The sequence below is a fragment of the Dermacentor variabilis genome, chromosome 11 (assembly GCF_050947875.1).
Source record: "Dermacentor variabilis isolate Ectoservices chromosome 11, ASM5094787v1, whole genome shotgun sequence".
Taxonomy (NCBI): domain Eukaryota; kingdom Metazoa; phylum Arthropoda; class Arachnida; order Ixodida; family Ixodidae; genus Dermacentor; species Dermacentor variabilis.
Genome location: NC_134578.1, coordinates 105,910,067 through 105,935,860, shown reverse-complemented (window position 1 = coordinate 105,935,860; position 25,794 = coordinate 105,910,067). Strand labels below are relative to the sequence as shown.

Here is a 25,794-nt window from a genome sequence, read left to right as displayed (position 1 = left end):
CAAGCGCAACAGATCCTGACGGTGGCACTGAGGCACGATCAGTTGATCGAACTCCACTCCCCTGCGGTCTAGATACTTCCGGTACAGGACCCCACCTCTCTCCACAAAACGAGCATTTTTCTTGGCGATACCTTCCTTGACATTGCAGCGCATGTTTTCTAGGCTGCCATCCTTTTTTACTCGGCTATCAAAGCCGACCGGCTGACTTTTAGCAACCTATTAATTCCATCTGACGTAGGCGCGATGAGCAAATCTGCAGATAGCTCTTCTAACTTTCCCGCATCGGGAATTTCCTCTCCAGTATCTGGTGCCTTTAACGTTACAGACTCAGTTTTATTCAGTTCAGGCGTGCTCTGAATATCAGCTTGCTGCGCCTCTGACCCTTTTTCATTGTTTGATAACGTCGGCCCCGCAACTACCGCCTTTGCAGCGAGCTCCCGAACCTTCGATCTGGTTAATGCCTGAACGCTAGCCTCACCAAACAAAAGCCCCTTCTCGCGCAGGAGGTGATCGGACCTGTTCGAAAATAGGTACGGGTACTGGGGAGGCAGCATAGATGAAACTGCGGCCTCCGTCTCAAGCGCTCCGAAAGGTCCTTCAATAAGCACTTTTGCTACGGGCAGACACACGCTATGAGCTCCTATGGCTTGCTTGATCCATGCGCACTCGCCCGTGAACATATCGGGTTCTACGTAAGAGGGGTGAACTACATCCATTGTAGCTGCGGAATCACGAAGCACTCGTCACTCTTTCCCGTTCACGAGGAGGTCTCGCATGTAAGGCTCGAGAAGCTTCATATTCTTGTCAGCGCTTCATAATGACAAAAACACGACTTTTTTTGTTTCTGGACACTGCGCCGAAAAGTGACCCGGCTTCTGGCACGTATAACACACGCGCGCGTGCCTCGTCTCGAACCACTGTCTGCGTTCGGCTTCGGCTGCCGCCGTCTCCTTCCATTCGGTCGGACTGCTTTCACTCGCATCCGCACTACGTTTGACCCCCCTTGCTCTCATGGGCGTGAACTTCGGCCTCTCAAACTCCGAGCCAAATTCACCCTTTTGACCGTCCTTAGCTCCGCGAGCCCGACGCGTCACAAACTCCTCGGCTAGCTCGGCGGCTTTAGCCACCGTACTAACGTCTGGCCTATCCAAGACCCAGTACCGCACGTTCTCAGGTAGCCGACTATAAAACTGTTCCAGCCCGAAACACTGCAGAACTTTCTCGTGGTCACCCAACGCTTTCTCTTCTTTGAGCCACTCCTGCATGTTTGACATAAGCCTGTAGGCAAACTCTGTATATGACTCACTTCTGTCTTTCTCATTTTCCCGAAACTTCCAACGGAACGCCTCCGCTGACAGCCTGTACTCTTTTAGCAGACTCGATTTCACTTGGTCGAAATCCTCTGCCTCCTCTCTCTTTAAGCGAGCGACTACGTCGGCCGCCTCGCCGGGTAACAAAGTGGGCAAGCGCTGTGGCCACGTTTCTCGAAAGAACCCGTGCTTCTCGCACGTTCACTCAAAGTTAACCAGGAACAAACCAATGTCCTCTCCAAGCTTAAACGGCCGCATCAGGTCAGTCATTTTGAACGATACTCGTTATCCTGCACCGTGTCTGACTTCCATAACGAGCGCCTTCCATCTCTACCTCGAGACGCTTCATTTCCAAAGCGTGTTGACGTTCGCGCTCCTTTCTTTTTGCCGTCTCCCTCTCCTCAATGGTCTCAAGGCATTCCGACAGCTCGCCGTCCTCCGCTTCTAACTGAAGAATAGCCCTTAGCAGTTCTGGTTTTCTGAGTTTGTCTGAGACATTCAGACCGAACTCTCTTGCAAGCTCCAGCAATTTCGGTTTGCGCAACGACTTCAAATCCATGGCTGCTCTCAATGCTGCTTTCTCTAATGCCAACTATTGTCTTGCCGCAAACTAACCCGGCAGCAACGACAACCACAATTACCAGCTCTGTTTCTGACACTAACAAAAGCCTGGCAAAACTCAGAAGAAGAAAGTCCCGCACTCACCAAACCTCGCTGCCGAGAATTCAGCGCAGTCGTTCCGCTGCAGGCAACCAGTCATCATACAGGGCTTGTTGCACTGTTCCCGGATGGTCGTTGTGCTGCTCAGCATACAGTCGACCGCATATCTTCGCTGCTGGCCTCCGTTGTCGCGATCTCACCGCTGGCAAACAGTTGTTGCAAATGGGTCGCAAGCCCCAAGGGTAGCGTTGGCCTGGCGGCCTGGGGCACAGCTAGAAGCATACGAAGGTCCTGGCAAAGGATGAGTCGACTGCTAACAGAACAGCTTGTTTATTCTAGCATCGCAAAAGAGCTGCCGGTCAGGTCGACCAAAGTGGAGAAACGGGAGACCACGTTACTCGACTGAATAAATCGAAGCTTCTTTGTTGGCGTCAGGGGGCAGCTGCTTTTATACTTTCGCAGTCGAGGAAAAGAAGGAACGGCTCGGAAGAGGCGCACGTGACGGCTGCGCACGGACATGTTATGACATATGGCAAGTATCCACTGGGCCGGCGCCGGTCAGACCTCCTCGCTTCACATTTGGAGAGCTCCTGTCCCCGGCAGCCGCGCTTTGACGAGCGTGGGCACCAACACGCACACACACACACACACACACACACACACACACACGAAGACACGTGGCATTGAAAGATGCCTGGACGCGCTTAGCAGGAGGTGTTGGGGCAGCGCTGAACTGGCCAAAATGTCCGCCGCTGCGAACGAAGCCCCGGCGTCCGTTGCATCCATACCGCACGTCGGAGGCGAAACGTAACAATGCCAAGGAATCTGCGCATTGCCTTCTAGTCGATTGGCTGCGGGAACTTTGCGATGGCAGTTGTCTTCTGCGGGTCGGAGCATACTCCAGATTTGCTGATAACGTGGCCTAGGAATAGAAGGTCATCGTAACCAAAGCGACACTTTTCCGGCTTCAGAGTGAGCCCTGATGACTTGATGGCCTCTAGTACTGTCGCGAGCCGCTTAAGGTGATCGTCGAAATTTCCGGCGAAGACGACGACGTCATCCAAGTAAACAAGACAGGTCTGCCACTTCAATCCTGCTAAAACTGCTGGGATCTGCAGCTCTGGCGTGGTTCCTGTGGTAGCTCCTGTGGTTAACACTCTTTCTTACTTTTCTTTTCATTTTAGAGCGCAGCTCTTTGGCGTCCGTTCCTGGGTTTCGCGTCGGCGTCGTCGTCGGCCTCGTAACCAGCTCCGCCCCCCTTTCATCCCCCCAGCGCTAGCAGCGACCGACTGATACCGCTGGATGCCGCTGACGCCGCTAGAGAGTCAAGATAACGTGACTGCATAGAACACCGTCGCCGCCATGCAGAAAGAGGAGGAAAGGGTCCCCCCCCCCCTGTTCTTGTGTGGCGGATAGGGTGCTCTTCAGTTGCCGACGCGCCGGTTATTCGTTGTCCCTGAAACCAACTCCGCAGCTGGGGTTGACTCACTATCGGCGTCAGCGGCATCAGTCAGTCGCTGCTATCTCATCCCTCCTCCCTTTATCGTGTTGTCCGCTTGCTGCGCGCGCTTCTGCCCCCATCGTTTGCCGCTGGGTGTACACGCCGCCCCCTCCCCCCTCTTCCTGCGAGTCTCCGGTTGTCAAAGCGCCGGCTCGAACTTAATTCCTTTCTTCGCTCCTCCTCCAATGCAATGTGCGGTGGCAATCAGAGAGCCAGATCGGTGGCGGCGGATCTGTATATGTGCACCGCCCGAGCCGAAATTGCCGCTGCCGTTCGCCCTGTGCGGTGGCAATCAGAGAGCCAGATCGGTGGCGGCTTCACATAAAGACAAACAGCAATTTCCTAACACTTATGCGGGAGAACATCCCGTTCCTCTCGCTCGTAACGCGTCCCACGGCTGTGACAACCTCGCGAGGCACTTGTATAGATCTCGTCTTTGAGAATCAAGCATTGGTGTACCAAGTCGAACATATATCAGTCTATTTCTCCGACCACAAAGCTTCCTGCATGACTGTCAAGAACTGTTAGTGGAGTCTTTGTTAAAGGAATACGTGTGAAAAATAAAAAAAAATTCTGTGATAGCGCATACATGTGTTGCTCGATTTCTTTGCCTCAATCTATCGAAAAGGTGAAACAGCTTATTTGCTGCGCTCAAATTTCGCATTAGGAAGTAACGTAATCGTCGGCAATTTTTTATTCCACTGAACTCTCTCTCTCTCTCTTGATTTCTTTATAAAAACTTTATATACGGTGGCCAGGTAGCGCATATTCACGCTCTGGAGTTACTTTACGCAGCAGTATCCAGCACCTGCCGCTATGCCGAGCCTATGTAGCGCCCCAGCATCCAGCGCGCGACACGGGCGCCTATTCTAGCATGGCATTTGGCACTGCGTACTGACTTTTTTAATAGGAACACAACACAGTAAAAGCGAAATGGACAGGTGACACGATAAGGGACCGGAATTACCCTCCTGTTACTTTGTACGTGAAAGAGATTCCATATTTCGAGTTGCCTATCACCAAGAGAAAGTCCACCTGCCTGCATTTATTTTTAGTTTTCTTTTATTGACGCACATGCGCAAGTTTATGCTGCGTGAATAAAACAAGGTGTAAATGCGTTTTGATTTATTGCGCTAGTAATGTCAGCTTTTCCGAATAATCCAGCTCAAGACAAGAATTATGCTATGTGCCACCAGCAATCTAAAAAAATTCTACCACATTTAAGAGTGATCACTAGCAGTACGGGGGGGGGGGGCGGAGTACTGCTCTGATACCTTTCACGATGCGAGCGCAAGAAAGGGAAATGCATTTGATAGGAGGGGCTGTTGCAACCCGGCTATTTTATGCTCTCAATCTGCCACAAGAAACTGCCATAAATTGCCACAAGTCCACGCTTTCTATTTCTGCCCAGGCATGATTTTATTACTACTTCACTTGAAGTTTGCGTTTGCGAAATGTCCTAAGCTCAAGTACAACAAATGTTCATTCTTCGATTTCCTCAATAAGTGACCTGCACAGAACGAGTAGTGATGCAAGGAAGGTCCTCAACTTCAGGCCGATTCACAAAGATCCTGCTATTGTCAATTGCTAAGATCACTTAAGAATACATGTGATCGCATTGGCTCTAATGAACGCGTTATGCATTTTTTTAGATACAGGACATGGAGAAGTATGCGGTAAGGATCTATATCGCTCGAGTCTATATTTCTGCTATTTTTCTAAGTGCATAACTGACCCATCCCGCTGATAAGCGGGGGGGGGGGGGGGGTTGGTGCAAGGAAGGTGCAGTAATGGTGCAAGGAAGGTCCTCAACTTCAGGTGTATCGACGTGAACAGACAGAAGTGCGCTACGTGCTGCATGCGATTGAAATGTTGTTCGAAATGAAAAAAAAAGTAGTTAATCAGCTAAACATAGTAGAAGTAGCTAAATGTGTACTCTTCACTGTCGCATTCGCACAATTCACACTCGTACTTTAGTTTCTGTGCTGCTTTAAACGAGCTCTTTGATATCGCTCGCATTTTCTTAGCATTACTTAAATTATCAGAGATGTAACCGTCACATCTTTATTCTTTATGCACGGCTTACTCTTGTCAGAACCTGGACCCAAAAACTATGCTGGTAAGTGCCTCTTCCGGTTGCTTTTACGCCATTCTCTCTGCAAAAAAACCGTACCATGTATTGCAAGTCAGTGAGTCTTCGTAATCTAGTCATCGATAAAAGGAAAAGTTACTCGCCCCTGAATATTTAGCACTCCTTTCCTTTCTCCTTCATATATTAGGAATGTCAGCGCTACTCCGAGAGGCAAGCTGTGTAGTCCTGTGTGTACTCTTTAGTAATTTACTTTGCTCAGCATATTGCTTCAACATACACCGCTGCCACAGAATGTCGTATAGGAAACTCACTTGATAACCTTCTGGCTTCGAGGTACGAATATCCTGTGCGGAAGCAACGCCTCGCTAGCTCCAGCACTCCTCAAACTGCACAGCGCTTTTTCGAAGAACAAAGCGGTTAAGTGGTGTAACTTTGGCAACTAAATTCAATTACTCGAGCACTTGTGGGTACAGCACTAAACAGAATTTGACCCTTGATGTAATCGGCATTTTCGTATTGATAATATTCGCTGTGGAAACAACGACTCAAAAGGCTCAGGAACGTTTCTGGAAGCCAAGAAATAGCGAGAAGTAAAGGTCACAGCAATGTACTGGAAAACATTCACGAATTTCCGCTTAATTGGGCAAATTTTCAGTGACGCAGATTGTTGCTTGATCGGGCCTTTGCAGTATAGTCTACAACGTCCAAAAGATACGATCATATTCGACGGTAAACTCACATGCAGGAACGCATAAGGTTGCATGGTTGCGTCGAGGTGAGACACCACAAGTCGCTTCATATAGGCAATCAGTCACTGTGTATTGGGTAATGGCTCGAACAAAGACTAGCGCGAAACCAATGCAGACAGATGAAGAGTTACACCACAACGGAGATGTTGCAGTTATTCTTTTATGCGAGTTCCAACGCAGTTCTTTGTCCTACAGGGCTGAAGGCCCATATGTGGTGTGTGGTGGAGTGGTCCAACGTTACTAGACTAGCTTCAGTTGTAAAACCCGCGCGCTTACAGCTGCTGTCGCCACTTCTGTGACAGCCGCCAGATGGCATCGCCGTTCCATCGAGCTCCACTGCAGACGCCTCTCCGCAGCCTTGAGCTCGTGCGGACGGGCAGTTTGCGCGTGTTTCACGCTCGCTGGCGTTCTGCCTTGTCCGAAGTGGTGATACCACGAGAAAGCAGTATCCACCTAGAGCAATACGATTTATCGGGCCCGTTGGTCCATACTGAAAGAAGGGTAAACTGCACGAAAGGAAGAAACGCATACAGCGAAGCGCAGAAGCTGCGTTTCTGGATGTCGTGTGTTTCTTCCTGTCGTCTTAACGTTTCGCGCAGTTTAGCTCAGGAGCCTAAAGATCTGGCCAAAGTACGTGTTTGTAGCATGATCTTCATCCACGCCGAAGCTTCTCACCAGGCCAAAGTAGCGCTAGAAAAAGAAAGATGAGGTCAGCTTTGAACACACAAGCCACACAAAAAAAATGTCGTCGGCTGTTGCACTACGTGAAGATGGTTAACCAGAGAAGCTGAAACGTGCGGCCCCTGCGTTTATGACTTGTTTAATCCCGACGGTTCATTAAAGTATTTCTCAATTGTGAGGTTACACACACAATCGGCTGCGACGGAGATAACGACGTCACTGAGGGTAGTGCCGCAGTACGCCGTTGTCGCTTGCGTTCGATGTCTCAAGTTTGCTCGGAGGCGTGGTTAGCAGCCTTCGCCCGCCATTTGCCGCTTGTGATTCTTCGAAATTAAATTTCTCTCAAAATTAAATCTGTCCGTTACGTAAGACAATGAGTGGCTCATGGTCCTCCCACGGGACATCCGCGCTAAGATCACGGTCCGACCTATATCTAGAAACTTACACCCCCAAAACAACAGGGGCAGACCACAAGCGGGAGGACAATTCCTTCTTAACCGCCAAGTCTCAGCTTTTGTGGACGCGGCGGCATACGCGGGAAACAAAGCTTTCGCAGTGGCGGTTGTGGACGGCCGCGGCTCCACAAGACATGGAGCCACGGTAATTGCAAGGAAGCCTGAACAGGCCGAACAGGTTGCGATCGCTGTTGCGCTCACCGACGACAATCTTTCGCACATCTACAGCGACTCCATAGCCGCTATCAGAGCTTTCCAAAAGGGCACGGTGTGCGCAAAGGCTCTCAGAATTGTCACAAAGAAAGAGATTAAGGACCACGTCCTATACTGGTTCCCGGCACACTTAGGAACAAAGATCGGCGACGTCCCCAACCTTAACGAGGTGGCACACGAGGCTGCGCGCGCGCTTACAGATCGTGCGGCTTCACCCGACCACTCGGAGAAAAGACGCCCCGACTACATACAATGAAATCACTAAACCTTACTACCTACAACGTAGAGAGTATAGCACGCCACACCACACGCTCACTCGAGCTCAAGCGGTTAAACTCAGAATGCTACAGACAAACACATACCCCACGGAAAACAGACTAAACCACTACATGCCTGAGCTCTACGACAAGTCTTATTCCACCAATTGCAATACATCTCTTAACGTCTACCATTTACTATGGCTGTGCTCGCAAGCTCACGTAAACTCCAAAACGGACAAACGCAATTTTGAAGAAGCAATGCGGAGCGATCGAAGAACTCGCTCCCCAACTCTGGGACGTCCAGCAGGTCCACGACGCCGCCAGGTAACTCAGGCTCCCGGTTCCGTCGTGGGAGACGCCCACTCCATGAGAGCCCAAAGCTCTCGTAGCCTGCAGGACCTTGAATAAAGTTGATTTCCTACCTTCATACTCCCTTAAGCAACGGCCCATACTCCCGTAAACGCGGTCTCCCCATTACGACGACAGAATTGAAATTCTACGCGGGAATGATGAATGGCAACGTAGTCGTCTGTGGAAGACGAAGATGACGAATGCGGGAGCAGCAGCGCGAGCGCATGCCGTGGATTTCGCAGAAAGTTCCCGGTCGGCATGAGGAATCATTGTGTTCCACGCCGAGCGAAGCGTCGCATTGCTGGGAACGCAGAAAAAGTGGCGCGCCGAACTGTCGTAATCGTACCAATAGCCGCCTATGCAGCCAGGTACGCAGCATCTCGGCATCTTATGTGATATTGTTAACAAACTCAGCGGAGGTTAGTTTCGCGGATGACATGCTTGCTGAAAATCGCCGTCAAAAACGAACCACACAATACACCAACACTGCACTGCATGCTTAGTTCAGCCCGCCACGCGTAGCCAGCTAGTGAGGAAGTGAAGCCGGGCGTGACTGCAGCGCCACGAAGGCGCGGGCGGGGGGCGGTTCCGCGCAACGGCGCTGAGTTTTAAAACTGAAACTATTCTAGTAACGTTGGAGTGGTCAGTATGAAATGTCAAATAATGAACACCCAGCAACGCAGTAGCAGTGTGAGCCACGAATTTGCTTTGGAATGTTACTATCAGGAGTTGTAAAAGTTGGTTTGTGCCATACCTCATTGGAAGAGACATCTTCACTGAGTGAAGAGGTCTATGCAGCGATCACTGTACTATGGAGCGACTGGAATCTTTTAATTCTGACTTTGTACTCCTACGGATCCACGCAATTGCAGTCTAGGTAGCGTTGTTGATTGTCTGAGGTCGTGACGGAAGGGCCCAAATCAACAAACATTTCTATTATACTCAAATGCTGCTGTCTTAGATCAGCGATAGGGGACAGAATGCGAAAACCCTCGTGTACTTATGTTTAGGTGCATGCTAAAAAACCTCGAATTCTAAATTCCTGTTCTAAATTTCCGCACCCCCCCACTATGGCGTGCCTCATAATCAGAGAGGGCTTTTGGCACGTAACATCCCATAATTTTTTTTAGATTCGTGATATTGCTACAAAATAGAATCGACTCATTACATACGAAGGAAGGTTTTTTTGCAAAACGCTGATGCAGCAATTCTAGCATACAAGTATGCAGGTTATTGCACATTTGAATATGAATAACCCATTTTTAGATGTAGTTTCTAGACCTTCTAGCTTATTTCTTTAGTGCTTCTTCTTCTCAGTACATTCTTGAAATACCGCCTACTTTTCGTGATAGTAAAGGAAAAGTGAAACACAGTGTGCAATAGTTGGGGCCTCATAGCGTAAACTATTTCAATCTGTTATTATTCCAATTTCCTGGCGTCAGGTTTACGTAACAGCCGACGCAAACATCGGGCGGTTACCCGCAGCGTTGTCTGAAAAGCCCAATGAAACGCTCTCCTCGCTTAATACAGGTCACTTTTATACGCTTTAAAAACGAATAAAATTGCCTACATTGTGCGGTTTTTCGTATTTATTTGGGTGATAAAAGGTGACGAGCATGCTCAAGTGGAGAGGGTTTCGATGGGGCCGAGTCAACAAAGTGATAATAGGTAAACAAGTTAAGAGATTGGTGCTTGTGTCTGAGATTAGCCTGCTTTACCTTACTTAGCTTGCAGTGACTGGTCGAAAATCTAGGCGGCATGCAACAGAAGGTAACGTGTACCGCTTACACAGATCCTCAGCAAAGGAGAATTGGCATAGAGCTGTCGTATTTGCACCGAAATGGCTAGATAGCGTTGTGCTGCCACGCTAACAGTTTTATTACACGCAAATCAACCCATCCTCTCCCGGAGGTGGAAGTAGTCAGTGCCTGAGCGATCGGCGGGCAGCCTTCTTCTATTCCTTTCGGAAAGGGGCAGTCTGCTGCTATTCAGAAAATAATTTTTTTCTTCGGCATGTAATGGATCTTTAGCGCGCACAGGTAACTTTTACAAAGTGTGATCTCGCAGTTTTGTGACGTTGCGTAACAGGCATGCCAGGTGGCTGCAGCCCGAAAACTTTTGATTAGTAGCCGTGGGCTAATAGCGTAAAGGCGTGGAACAGAGATAATTATATTTCTTTTGTTTGGTCTAACGATGCGCAATCAGGGCGTAAACGTTATATCAGATGTGGAGCTATCGCAGTTTTCGTGGGGTCGCGTGACAGGCAGGCGAAGTGGGGGAGGGCCAGAGGAGTTTTTGATGAATCGCCGAGGGCTGATTGCAGAATTAGAATAAAACACTTTGGAATATATTTACCTTATAACGCCCTTGGATATAGCGAATCTATAAAAAAAACACTGCTATATAACGGAATTTCACGGGATATAGTGAAAGGGCTTTAGTAAAAGTCTTGAGTAAATTTTGTGGACAGTGGCAAAACAGAACCTTAGGCCATCCTAGTGATTTGAGAACTCCCTCATACAACTTCGTTGTCTTTGATACGTGAGTTGCTTGGATTAGCAATAATCTGCGAAGGTGTTATTGCGAAGCATTCTTTGCCTCATTCATGGCACTTTTCGCAAGAATCCTGTGTCACCTCTCAAGTGTGTGACCAATGTTGATACGGAGCCTCTTGAAGGGGCAGCGCAAAAAGACGATGACTGAAAGCAGAAACACAGGACAGCGCTGAACTCGCAACTAACTTTATTCGAAGGAACCCACACAGCGCTGTCCTGTGTGTTCCTGCCTTCTGTCATCGTCTTTTTGCGCTGCCCCTTCAAGATGTTCAACCAGTACCAACTCGCCCAAATGTCGATCCTTCTACTGGATATGGAGCCTCTGCCATTGAGCATAGCAGCCTTGTGCCCTAACCACTAGGCCAGGATCACTTATTTTTCTTTATTACCTTCTCAGCAATGATACGTGCATGCTTACAAAGCAGGTCACTTGGTGCTAAACAATAGTAATAGATTATTTGGCTATACTTGACTAATTTCAAAGTCCTTCAAGTAGGTCATCCCATACTGAATAAAGAATTCTCTCGTTCCAAAAAAGGCCTGGTTATTGACTCACACTTCCCATGCGCCGTGTGCCATTATCTTATCTTCTTACCCTATTGCAGGTCGCACTTTGAGGAGGCGTGTTAGACTGAACAATCTCCGGCTCCAGCGAACTTTACTCGTCCTTTCGTCGTAGCTGTTCACACTCCGTAGAAACAGTGCGACGCTGTTGCTCCCTGCAGAATGCCGGAGCCAACAATTTTTACTGCCAAAGCAATTATATGGTTACTCCAGGCGCATTTCTGCCGCTGGTATCACCGTCCCCGTGATGAGCCGTCATAAAGTCCAAGGGCAATAACACCGTCCCCGCGCGTCGTATGCTGTATGAGTCAGTGAAAGCAGGCGAGGGAAGCCGAAGATCATGGCTCAGTCTGGCGCGCGAGGAAGACAAAGAGAACAGCAAAGGCGCCATCTTCTGTCGCGCGAAAGGCCGGGGGGTGGGGTATGGGAGAGAAGGAGGGAGCGACAAGATAGGCAGCTTCGTGCTCAGGCAGCAACTGCACATTTCGCGACCGAGCTCAAGGATAACAGACTATCGTGCCTCAGTCTCGTGCGCCATATGTGGAGGAACGCGGGGTCAGCGCGTGAGGGAATGGAGCGGGGGTGGCTTTGACTCCAGCAAGATGTGCGTACTTTGGACGGCAGTCCGCGTTCGCGCTCGCCGTATCTTGAAAGGGATCTGCTCACTTCGCTCGCTGCTGCTGCCGCGTTTGCTCACATCAACGTTTTTACAGCGTGTGTCCGCGCTCATCGAATATAATTTGTTCATAATTCCTTGACCGCGCTGATACCATGATTCGTAATTCAGTTAGTAAGCGAATGTTTCCAAGTTTATACGGCCGATAAAACTACTATCCATACTTCGTATAGCTGTGTACTAATTTGCTATCGCAATCGACGTTTCGCCTGGCGAAAACAATTTTAGCATTTTTACGCTGGAGTACAAATATCATGTCGCTTCAACATACACCACACGACAAAGTCATAGGTACGTACGATTGTATATTACGTATGTAGGAAGCTACCCTCGAGCGGTCGGTGTAAAAAGGTCATTGCTGCCGCACGATCGATCTCGACGTGGTCGTCGCCGTGTTGGGGTCGTCACACGTACGTGCACTCCCGACTCCGCACACACAACTACTCAATCAACACAGGCGCGTTGTTTCACCTGGGAGAAGTTTGCGGAAGCCCATACAATGCTGGATAGCCAGACACGTACAAAACACTTTGCATACTCTCGAGTGAGTTGAATCTGTAAATTCTGTTTTGGTTCCTGGAACGTGTAATTTATAACTAGATATTACTCTATTTGTATCATGCAAAACACACTTTGGCATGAACATTTTTGATTAAGGTAAATAAGTGCAGGAAATCTATAGTAGACGAACAGCTTCAACTTGAGGACCATGAGAGTTCTGGAAATTTTGAGCGTTTAGATGAAGGTATGTTTCCACTATGATTCCCTGTGCTGACAAGAGAAATTAGTGGAACAAACACAATGCACAAAGGATAGGGAAGGCAAATACAAGCGTTATGTGTCAATATAGGTCGCACCACGTAATGGCGTATCTTTAAACCAATATAAGCTCTCGAGCCTCCCTGAGCGCATCCTCGACATGCTGAACTGCTCACTGCGGTTCAGCGAAGCCTTATGCGTTTATTATTCCTATGAAGGGGTCATCGTTGTTGTCGTCTTGCGGCGGCTGTTAAATGGCGGCGCGTGATGGGCAGTAGGCGTCAGAATGCTCCAGTCCGGATTTGTAGGCGATGGTTATGTCAAACTCCTGGAGTCTCAGGCACCACTGCGTGAGGTGTCCTATAGAGTCCTTTAAGTATGCCAGCAAACAGAAGGCGTGGTGGTCGCTTACAAGTTTAAATGGCCTGCCGTAAAGGTAAAGAGAAGAATTTCGTGGCAACCCAAATGATAGCAAGGCATTCCTTTTCCATTGTAGAATAATTGGCTTCCGCTTTCAACAGTGACCGACCAGCGTTAGCAATGGCCTCTTCAAATCAGTCTTTCATTTCGGCTAGCACGGCGCCTAGGAATAGGCTACTTGCGTATGCGTATACTTCTGTGTCGGCGTTGGCATTGCAGTGGGCGAGCAATGTCGGTGACTGCAGACGCTGGTAAATTCTCGGAAGGCTTCGCCGTGCGTCACGTCCAACTTGTAATCGACGTCTGATTCCGGTAGAGAAGTTAACGGCTCGGCGATGCGCGAAAACTTCTTCATGAAGCGTCTCAAATAGGCACACAAGCAAAGGAATCCTTGCACTCCCTTCTCGTTACTGGGCTGTGGGCAGTTAGCGAACGCAGATCTCTCCTGCGGATCAGGGTGGACTCCATATTTGCTGATGACGTGACCCAAAAACAGAAGCTCGTCGTAAGCAATGCAGCACTTTACCGGCTTGAGAGTGAGCCTTGATGACTTGGTGACCTCTAATACAGTCCCTAGTCGCCTAAGGTGACCATCGAAACTATTAGCAAACAGGACGACGTTATCCAAGTAGACGAAACAGGTCTGCAACTTCAACCCTGCTAACACGCGCTGGAACACTGCAGGCGCCCAGGAATGTCCTAATGGCATGGACTTGAGCTCGTAGAGACATTCTGGCATAACGGAGGCGGTCTTCTCGCGATCACTCTCATCGATTTCTATTTGCCAGTAGCCAGTCTTGAGATCCATCGACGCGACGCCCTTAGTCTTGCACAGCCTATCGAATGTGTCGTCTATGCGGGGAAGGGGTATACATCGTTCTTTGTGTTCTTGTTTAACCGACAATGGTCTACGCACAAATGCCGAATTCCGTGCTTTTTCCTTTATCAAGGCTACACGAGATGCCCACAAGCTTTTCGACGGCTTTGTGGTGTCGTCGAGCAAAATTTCACCGATTCTTTGCTTATATCTTCAGCTTCTCGCGTCGAAACTTTGTAAGTGTTCTGGCAGAATGGTACAGAGAAGTGATCGTTTATCATGCGATGTCTTGCAACTGGTATTGGTTGAATGCTCGATGACTTCGGAAAGCACTCTTTGTATTGTTGGAGAGGACTTCTTAGCTGTTGGTGCTTGCTAATGGGGAGACATCGATTTATGTGGAAGTCTAGTGCGGGAACTATGGTTCTGGGTAGATGCGGCAGAATCAAACAGAACAAACGCATTGCTCGTTTGCACAATTTTCTTGATTTACGCAATCGTCAGGCCCCTGTTGATGTGTTTGAACTGCTGGCTGGAGTTCGTGAATGACGCCTCGTGAATACTGCTGGAGGATAAGGAAGGTGGCAAGGTAGGCCCGGTCATGAATGGCAATTGTTGTCATGCGGATACCAGTCGGCGTTATTACGTGCCCTCCAGCGGTACGAACTCGGGGGCTTCCCCAATAAATCTTAGCTTTCAGCTCGGCGGCAAAAGGTTTATTTAGGCCGGTGTAGTGGGCTTCCTTGTCTAGCGACGGGGTGACTGCGCGGCCGTCGAGCAACACGTCGAGGTTAGTGGCTCTTTGTTTTGTGTTGCAGTTAGATCTTGGCGTCAGATCACATCTACGTCTCGTTGATGTGTGGCTGGAGTCGCGTCGTCAGATCTTTGGTCGGTTGATTCTTTGCTTCGAGGCTTCGTGGGGAGTGCGGCCTGGCACTGCTATGTCGTCGAGATAGTCTCTTCTGCGCTTTCGGAGGCAGCAGAGGATCTTCGTCATTTCGACGAACAGCAACGGCGCCTCCATCGGTTGCCGCTATTAGTTTCCCGGATGTGGGCTGACGGACTTGCTCCGGTTGGGCCAGCGTATGGCAGGCGCTGCGGCGACAGGTAGTGCCACGGTGCCGGCCAACCGAACGTCGTTGGCACCACTCAGTGGAAGCGAGGTAGTCGGTGATATCACCTGGCCGTTCACCCTGCTGTAAGCGACGTGCCTTGACGGCGAATCCTCGCAGTCCCATGTCGCGGTATAAGTATCTGTAGTAGACAAGTGCGACTTCAGCGCAGTGATAGCAGAATGAGCGCTGGTCAGGCTGAAGCCAAATGCCCGTCTTCCTCGGGTAGCTGTGCTGAGCGACGGGCAGGCGTGCTGGCGGCGGTGGCAGTTGACAATGGAATTGCGGCGTAAGGGGGTCCTTAGTCGGTCGCTAGGGGGGACCTTGACGATGGGCGACGGCAGCGTAGATCATAGCTTCCGGCTGGGGTGAAGCGATGCCGGAATTTATGTTACTTCTAGTGACCGTTGAAACTGTTTGACTACGTCAGCGATCGAGGCCACCTGGGGCTGCGGCCTAGGGCACAACTTGTGCAGCTCCTCCCGTAAGACCACTGTGATAACGTCGCGCAAGTCATCGGCGCCTAGCGCTTGGGCATTGCTGCAGTTTGTTGTGTGCGCACGGCGGCTGCATTGCCTGGTGGGCATTTCAAACGTCTTATCGATCGGTGTGGGCTCCGAAACAAATCCAGCGACGGTCTGCGGCGGGTTGCGTATCAACCCGGCGAAAAGCTGTTCCTTCACACCCTGCATCAAGGCCTGAACTGTCTTATTTTGAGACATGTCGGGTTAAGCGTTGCAGAAGAGGGGGTTCATTTCCTCGGCAAAGGTCGCGATGTTCTCGTTCGGCAGCTGCATGCGGGATTCCAGTACTTTGGGCTCGTTCTTTGCGCTGGCCGCTCGTGAAGGTCTGCAGAAAGCCGTTGCGGAACAGGTCCCTTGTAGTCAGGGTCGATTTTCGTTTCCGAAACTACGTTCTCGGGGCGTCTTCTAAGGCTAAGTATAGGTGGCGCAGCTTGTCATTGGAGTTGCCGTTGTTGAAAGACGCGATTGAGTCGTAGGTCTCCAGCCAGTTATGCGGATCTTCAAACGATGATTCACGGAAGGCCGATGGCTCCCTCAGCTGTTGCAGCAGGATGGGGGATGCTGGGGTTCTCATTGGGGTTGTAGACTTGGCCACGATCTTCTCGGTTGTCTCAGGTAGGAGTGCGTGTTTCGGTGGCAGGTGCTTTAGCCTGCGACTTACTCGGTGGCCCAGGACTACGTTGGTATTTTCTTGGCGATGAGGGCTTTCACCACGGCTAGTCGGGGGCGTCCGGTACAGGAACGCAAAGCATCTACACCAGACGTCACATAGTACTGACGGTGAGGAATGCCGTAGCAAAAGTGTAAATAGCGAAACTAACTGTTTATTGGGCGAACCTGTGCCCAGAAAAACATGCTACACTCAAAGCACAACAATAGCGGAGAACACAGTCAGCGATCATCGATAAGCTGAACAGCGGGTCAAGCGCGTCAGCTTTTATAAATGAGTCACCAAATGTGCCGGAGTAATGGCTAGTGTCCGCGTGTCTTCCAGAAAATACTACACAGTTTGCGGCGCGCATGCAATCATATTACACAAGGTTCAATGAACCCAGACAGCGCATAGAACCATCGAAAACATTCAAGAAATTTCCGATACATGCCGGCGCGTCCTGCGCTGAGTGATAATATTTATTAAATAGTTAAAAGCGGTCAGCCGTGAAAGATAAACAACTACACGTGTCAATATACTAATAACCGTGTAAATTACTGCATCATTCGTTCTTGCACGCTTCATGCACAATTTCTCATTTCGTCGAGTCTTCAAACTTTAGCACGCAGCATCACCCAAATACACACAGCAGAACACAAAAAACTTCCTTAATCCACAATGAGACAGCTTAATATGCTTTAGCTGCAACATTCTTTGTGTATTTGCACTTTCAATGACACTTCGCTTCGAATGTTTGCCTTGGAACTGGGACACCTATTCCTGCTAGTCACGTGTCGTCATTTGCTAATAAAGCGAACACTAGACACGTAGTTCAAAAGGTCGATAAAAGTGGCTTTTTGTCGGTTGTTTATACTTTGTATTCGTTTTAGACTGTTACAATTTCTTATGTTACACCCTGAACAAGAATCCACGTGTCTCGCATTTGTTGTTCTGATCTCATCCGCCGGTTTACTTACGAAAAGTTCCCTTTATTTACCGTAAGAAAATATATCTATCAAGGCCTTACTTGTCATCAGGTAGGCAATGGGTAAGAGGAAAACTACGAGTATGTCAGCGTAAAATGAGCATTACGCAGGAACAAAAAAAAAATCCTCGAAATAAAAAAAAAGGATATGCCGTTTCTACGTACCCGCGTCATAGTAGTGGGCATGTATGCGTGCCCACCCCCCAAAATTACGTATCCGTTAATAAATAGCTGCGAGCACGCGGTTCTCCCGTCACACACCTTGAGCCATCATAAGGTATCCTATAGCGGTGTAAAATCCTGTTTTTCTCGAATCATCCAAGACGCAGCAACTGTAACCGGAGCCTGCTGGAGGCGTGAAAAACCCTCGGGTGCAGGCGCCACGGTGCGGAGGAGTGGGTCATGCCATCCGCTAAAATTGCGTTCTCTCTGTGCGAATGGGACGGCCTCACCAAAAAGCTGCCAGCTCGAGCAAATATTAGATTCCATGCCATCTTCAGTGTCCGTGTGCTTTCAATTGATCGATTCGGCCTCGCTCAGCGATCTGCTAGCGTCAGCGTTTGCTAACATAGTAGAGACATCGCCGCAACATGCACTGGTCCGACCTTAAGTATCGGTATAAGGATGAGTTTTAATGCGATTTTCGCGATCTTTCAGAAATGTCACGAAGGTCATTTTTAATTTCTTGGGTAACCTTAAGAAAATTCACCGATGATTACGATACTACCCAATGCGAAATTTGAGCACAGCTCTCTACGTGTTCTGATTTTGCGATATATTGAGGCAAATATTTCGAGTGCGCCATGTAGCAGGAGTTGTCGATTGCCAAAAATTTACTCTGAGGGTGAAGCGCGTCGACTTTTGCGCTTGACTCGTCCAATGTCCCAGTGTAATCGCTGGTGCCACGTGGATTCCAGCAAGTACTACACAATTCGTGTAGCGCTTACAATGACATTAAAAGATAATGGCAAAACATGACAATCGAAACAAGCGCGAACGAGACCAAACCAAGCTAACCAAACAGCGCATGTGAGAACTGACGCGAGCAGGCGATAGTGTAAAACGAGCAGTCAAGCTGAGAGTACATATGAGTACGCATCGAGCGGTCGGCGGTTCCGCATGAAACCGGTTTCCCGCGCGCACGTCAGTTAAGGCGCCGTTCTTATTGCTCTCCGCCGTTCGCAGCTCGCGTCTTTTTCCTCCCGCTCCATCTTCACTCTTTTATCTTTCGCTGTGCTCGTTCTCGCGGTTACGCCGCCGAAGCCGCCGACGCTTGCCCCAGGAACGGGGCCTGAGCGCTGTACTCTTAATGTAATCTGCTGCTTACCAATGCGGAACAATAATGCTAAAATCTCAACCTAAACATAGGGACTACGTAATCCATAATTTTGAGGATATATACAGTTGGCAAATGAGGAATTAACAAATAAAATGGTGTGCTTTTTGGCGCAATTATTGGGCCATAAGAGAGGATAAGGGCCGCTGAGAGCTACGCATGCCCAGGGGCCACTCTCCTTCCAAGCTTCTGCTCTCGGACTTCAAACATGTCTCGACCACAGGTGATTACACATTTACATACAGAAATATTCATCATATATGGACGTATATACGTGGAAATGCATATGGTGCCTTAATCAGTAATACCCTTCGACCTGTTCATGTCATTTAATTAAGGAACCACTAAAACGTGCTTCGCACCTGGATACTTACCCAAAAACATTTTCGGTCGTAATTTTCTCTTCAACTGCGCGTTTTTTTTTTCAGAAACAGAAACCACTATTGTTTTTCTTTGTTGCTTTATTCTACTGCCAGGTGTACGACAAAAGTTCAAAACGCTTAAGCTTTGCCTTTAAGAGTGGAACGCGATAGCATTAAGAAGTCTGTGACTGCTTCCCACGCTTCTCGGCAACTGCAGCTAATGTTACCGTAACCTTTACCGGCAAACACTAGCGACAAATGTTACCCACGAAGGCGAGCTTTCTGGTTTTTTTTTCCTGCTCAGCCAGGGCAGCGCACGCCACGCTGCAATTGGTAGATACATTTTGCACATGGTCAACTCACACTCAACGCCGCTTACCCCGGGCTCACTGCACAACGGTGCCCTTCAAGCTATCACGTTATGAAACAGGCAGATATATTCGGCTAAATAGTACATTGTTAACTACTCAGAAAATATGAACAGAAGAACCAGTATGGCGGAACGTTAGGCTAGCGTCCCTACGTCGTCTCTTTCGTCTTGTTGGGGATCGTTATTTTCATCGCTCTCCTGACACCAATATTTTTATTTATATTCATTTATATCAGAGGCAAAACGTCGTTTTTTATGGAAGTCACTATATAGCCGTTCTGAACGCTTGCCAAATCGCTACATATTTATTTACTCTGATAATTCACTACTTCTAATTTGGAACATATAGTAAGCGTCAGATTTAGAACAGGAAAAGACATACCATTACAATGCGGGCAGACATTTAAACACAGCAATTAAAACAATAGGAGTACAAAAGACGGTGTTAGAGACATATGCAAAGACTGCCACACAGCAAGAGGTTTGTCCACATGATAATTTAAAAGAAATAATAGTTTATTCGTGGGAGAGATTGTTACAGTAAAATTAGGGATCAAGACGCGTAGTGCTGTGAAGACCTGCAAAGAAATAGGACCCATGTAGACGCACTTTCTGGCTAAAACAATGTAAACAAATACCTCACCATGTTTTTGTTATCCTTTAATGCAGAGTGGGGTCATTTAACAAAATTGAAATGTTTCACTTAGTGACCCTCCGAAAGATGTGGTGCTCCTGCAGAGCAACATTTTTGTGCCAACCGTCGATCATCGCTCAGATATGAACGAACACCGTAACGTAGTGTTTGAAGTGCAGCAGGCACCAACTTTAGCACGTAAAGAAGAAGTCCTCAATGCTAACGCTTAGCGCTGACTTGTTTTTTTTTTCTCTTTCACTCTCGCATGATACGAAACGGGCAGCTGCAGAGCATCATATACCTACCGGTAAGTGCTGTTTATTCTGACACATTTTAAGAGTTACACGCTACGCGTTAAGCCCGTATCTCGAGCTTAGAGTATTCACAAAAGCGTCGCAAGAACCCCTGGTGGTCAAAATTTCCGGAGTCCCCCACTACGGCGTGCCTCGTAATCAGAAAGTGATTTTGCTACGTAAAACCCCTGAATTCAAGTTCTTTTCAAACATACATAGGCTCGAATTGGCTGATGTGTAGGCAACTCATGCTCTTCGCTTTAATAACGGCTGGCTGGAAGAAAACAATGCATATTTTTTTTTCAGTAATTCCTAACAGATGGACCAGTGCTGACCCGATTAGATTTGCGTTGGAACGTAAAATACAGAAATTTTAAAGCGAGCGCTTTGTGTCAATTGGATTGATTGCTTAAGTTTAATTGCAATAAGTTGTTCGGTGTTCCGAGCAAATACCACAATATGGTTATGAGGCACGTCGTAGTGGGGGCTGCCGATTAATTTCGACCAACTGAGGGTTCTTTAAAGTTGCATGGTAGACGCATGGTAAGCAATATGCATGGTACACACAATGCATTGTACACGAGCGCTATTGCCTTTCGCCCCCATCAAATTGTGGTCGCCGCGGCCGGTTTTCGATCCCGCGCCCTCGGGCTTAGCAGCGCAACGCCAAAGCCACTGCGCTAGGGTGGCTAGAACTGCGCAGTGTTAACACAAGACTCCGAAAGATTGTCGGGATGCGCGATCGCTTCTCAGTGGCACAGTCGTCGGAGGCGCTTGGCGACTGGGAAATAGTGAATTAGGCTTTGGTTTATCCAACATGCGCAATATACAAACGAAGCAAAAGAAGGTCCCCGCAATGATGTATGTGGATGACATTCTGCTAGTAGCGAACAATGCGAGAGATTTACAAACACTTGGGAATATTTCTGGCAACGCAGCGACAAATATATGGCTTAAGTTTAGCCCTGAGAAGTCGGCAACTATGACCTTTAATGAAAACACGAGTAATTTTAATCCAACAGCAAGTCATACCTATATTCAAACAATGTAGATACTTGTGCGTATGTGTAAACGAAGGAAATGCTCAAGGGCCCACCAATGTAACCTGAAAATGAAGGGGAAGCGGAGTACAGCGATAGTGAAACATAGAGCGATTTGGGCTCACAACAACTATAAGGTGGTGCGTGGAATCTAAAGAAGAGTACCGGTGGCAACGCTAACGTTCGAAAATGTCATTCTGCCCTTAAAATGAGACATCTTTTCGCGGTTGGAAGTAAACGAAAGATCCGTCGGCAGGTTGGCTTTGGGGGCACACGGTGAAACTACAAATGAGGCAGTGCATGGTGACATGGGCTGGACAAAGAAGAGCAGAACAAAATTGGGTTTGGTGAAAGACACATGAACGTGGATAAAAATAAATGGCTGGCTAAAGTTCACAATTACTTGTACCTGAAAAGAATGGACACAGAATGCAGGAAGGGGTCGCGAAAGTTGGCAACCAAGTACAGGGTAAATGAAAGTGTAAATAGACAACCAGGAGTCATCATGGAGGAGTTGGTTTCGAAACCACAAGGAAGAACTGGCGATCTGGGAGCAATGTAGGCAAAAGCTACACGAGTTGTTCACGATACCTGTTCGCCGTCAGCGAGCTGTGCGAAAGGAACTTTGGTCGTCCTGGCGTTGACCGAATCGTATGTGACGTACATCCTGGACGTTCTCGTCCTTTGCCGCAAGGTTGACGAGAGGATGCCACAAGACAAAGTGAACAACGTATCGAAGGACATAGCAGACGACGTTTTTATTATTCTCGTGTATGAAAATTCTTCCACAATAGCCGATTTCAGTAATGAATGTCGACGCTTCGAAGAAGCAACAAGTCGTCGCCTCGCACACCAGTTGACGAGTCTTCGAAATACGGCTGCTATGTGGTCGTGTGAGGACCTTCACTCTGCGCATCACGCGTGAATGTCCTCAAACACTGTTCGTATCGTTCACCGAAAGATCGGAGCCGCGGCCCCGGTTGGCTTCCAGGCCTGTTCGAACGATTCTCAACCGACGATTTCCCTCGAGCAGCCTGTCGTACGCAACAACTTGAAAAGCCTTGGAATTCAGTCTATCTATTCCGTCAAGTAAAAGGACACCCACATTTTCTTACGGTCCCTTCTTCGCGACACTAGTAACCCTCGCGGCCTTCTCGCAACCCTGAGGAATGGCGAACATCTGCTGATCCGCCGATTTGTTTCGATTGCCGACGCGTCGGCCGCAATTTCCATCACAGCCACATTACGTCAACGTCATCCCAATATCAGTCGGCGGTCCAACCTTACCGCCGCTCGCCAGGAACTCGTCCACCATCGGAACATTCGAGAGAGCCCTACAACTTCACTCAGGTGTCATCATATAGACGACAGAGTTGTTCACCCTCACCGCGGCGACACCTGTCTTGCTCACCCTATATTTGCCGTTCTCTCTACCTCATGTACCAGCACTCTACGGGAAACTTACGGGTGCTGCTCTTAGAGGTGACGGTGCTAGAAAGACCGGGACTGCAGTTGCTCTACTGACCTTACCGACGGATAGGAATTTGCTTGATGTGACGTAGATGATGTCCTTTTCACTGCTCTGCTCGATACAGGCACGCACACGTCGATTTGGCGCTGTTCAAATTATTTCAATTAACCCAGATTGGACCACTGGGCATGAAATGTCGATATTTACTATACCTGAATTGAGCTCTTTGGTGCCAATTTGAGTCACTGGACATTTGGTACTAGGGCTGTGCCGAAAACTATGCACCACCATGTTTTACGTGTTTGAGACCAAGTTATGCCATTGGTTGGGTGGGCGTTACTGAGTACGTGCGGCTCTTCAATAAGCCTCTTTATTGCCAGCTTAGCTCATTAACTATACATAAGTGGTTATGTGCCGCTCTTCATTGACCCTCGCTGACGCCAACTTTGGTCATGGGGTTAGCAGGATATGTGCCTGCCTTTTTGACGAAATAATTAAATTTTTTGGTGCTCGGGGAAGTCCAAACCACTTCACACATCGGCCGCGTATAGACTTTACTGCGGTGACGCTAGATGACAAAGCGTACCTTGAAGGAAGAGCCAGAAAGCAGCCCGGCGTCATACACGACTCGCACACGACGTTCTTCAGCAGTTGCAGTACACTTCTGATAATTACTTCATTGATAATTGCATGCGTTACTGTAGATATACATCGTGCGATCGGTTGTGCTGAATTTTTTGGTTAGACGGAGAATTCCTTCAAACCATGTTAATCTTTTGGGGCTAAACGGCAGATAGAGTTGTAAGTTATGCCTGAAGCCCATTTGTTGCGGCAATGACAGACACACTGGTTTTTGTAGGTGAGATATAACACGCAAGTTGATTCTGTATTTCCTTTACCTAGTGTTTACATTAAACAAATTGTATTTGTTCCAGTAGGGCAACGCGGATCTCATTCTTTTGAGGCGCTTAACGACTACGAGGGACCTCGTAGTGCTTATGTTTACATTCCTCGAACTCGGCTGGGGTCAGAAGCATCTTGGGGCAAAGAACTCGTGGTGGAGCACGCTGAAGAGCCCGTCTGCGTGGCTTGAGGAATCCATGTGACCGATTTCCTAATGCGAATTTCTCCACTATCGCACACTAGGGAAACTTACAGGCTTTTCATGCCAAGCACTTTGTTGAATGGGACCCGGTTTTTCAGACATGTGTCAGACCATCTTGTACGTTGATTCCGAAGGCAATGCTACCGAAAATGTGTGTCTAACCTGTTTTCTCTGATGTTGGCGGAACCGAGCCCATGTCGCTCAAGTTCCTCAAGCACAGCAGCCCAATGGTTGAGCGCACTTCGCAACATGCTCCAGGCTCCCCGAAACTACTCACCGTTGTAGAGCGGCACATTCCCGTTGAAAATTACCTACTTACATCACTCATCATCGTTATACATAACGCTAATAAAGATTGAACGAAATAAAGAAGAAAATAATCTTTAACTAGTGTATTAGGAATTGCCATGTGTCGCTGTGGACATCACCCTTTCGCGTCATACGTCAACTTCTCGTTATGTCTTGCAAGAGATCTGACTACTCCGGTAGGATAGTTGAATACATTACCACGTGTGCAGCAGGTGTTCGCCTTCGCGTATTGTAGGAGCCTAACAAGTTGCCAAAATTTTTGTCATGTTACTTTTAACGTAGTTCATTAAATAGGTCCTTCACTTATCTACATAAATGGCAGTGCTTTAGACGATTCAGCAATTCATTCGTAACTTATTCGTTGCTGGCGCGACTACCCCTATCGACAGGTTATTGACAAAATAAAATGATTCTTGCACGTTATAGTTCCATAACTTAAATAAGATATGCTTGTTCAGGAACATAAAGGTCCTGGTTTCTAATTTAAAAGAGCATTGTGTGTTTGGCCACCACCATAACCTAATACTTTCTATGAGTGTACACTGAAGCGAACCTAGCACAGTGTCCATGGCATGGTGGATGTGTGCAAGAACCTGTTCTCAATCCTAAGGGCATAAGGTTACGCAATTTAGAGCACCCAGGATGAAATTGATGTACCGACAGCACAGATGTAGAAATTAGTGCCTTTATTTGCGCATTTGCACTGACCATTTCTTCCTTCTTCTCGCACGCTGCGGCTTGGCGAACCACAGGGCCCTCATGTGTTGTCGGTAAGCTCGACTTATTACTCAAATTAAAAATTGAATACTGCATAACGCACACGACTGCGCATTGCATATGCGATCGAGATACCGTTGCCTAAATCATTTCGCTTGTGTGTGGAGCTCAAGGGCTGAAATGAGTTCGTAATGAATTCCACAACCTAGACTGTGAGGTTTGAGCCACACTACATCAGCCGGCCTTTCTGAAAATAAATCCGCATACTGACTCCACTGTAAGAATGCCCAGGCGATGATCGGCAGCTCACTTTACGCACATCACCACCTATGGCTAACCCATCTGCAGTTCATGAGAACGAAGAAGTAGGTTGGTCGTGTCTTTATAGGAATTGTTCATTTAGCTTTATTGAGCAAACTTCGTGCCGCCGCGGACGACGGAGCGTGTGACAGGCAGAGCATGCCGGCAGGGAGGCCAACGTAAGAGAACGTGTCACGCGTTTAAACACACTGTCTGCGTCCTGAGGTGTGTTCTCAGGATAAGTGATGTTTTAAGCAACGAAGTTCTGTTGTATCGCGCGCATGGTGCCCAACGGGGAGCGGCCACGCGTGCGGGTAGCGCGATGACCGAGCCTACGTGCGGCCATCAGCCATTTGATGTGCGCCAGTCATGCGTTCTTCTGTCGAGCCCGGTTCACTCTTGCACCGCATCCACCGCTCTTCAATTAACTGCGTCCCTCGAGCCCACATGTAATGTACTTGCGGGAAGAAGGATTTCTCCCTTAAAAACTCACAACAGCGTCCTCTTTCGCGTCCTTCCAT

The 25,794-nt window shown here is 48.3% G+C and overlaps 1 protein-coding gene across 8 annotated transcripts in view; it reads left to right on the top strand.

The window, feature by feature from the left end:
* LOC142564977 (uncharacterized) overlaps positions 1-25,794 on the top strand; it is a 124,550-nt gene that overhangs the window by 77,030 nt on the left and 21,726 nt on the right. For 3 of the 8 annotated variants that reach the window (XM_075676211.1, XM_075676210.1, XM_075676203.1), the window contains 4 exons: positions 5,130-5,147; positions 5,567-5,590; positions 20,322-20,345; positions 25,009-25,026. In XM_075676211.1, coding sequence (XP_075532326.1) covers positions 5,130-5,147; positions 5,567-5,590; positions 20,322-20,345; positions 25,009-25,026 — 84 coding nt within the window. The remainder of the gene's footprint in view (positions 1-5,129; positions 5,148-5,566; positions 5,591-20,321; positions 20,346-25,008; positions 25,027-25,794) is intronic. The other 5 variants (XM_075676204.1, XM_075676205.1, XM_075676207.1 and 2 more) reach the window with 5 other exon arrangements.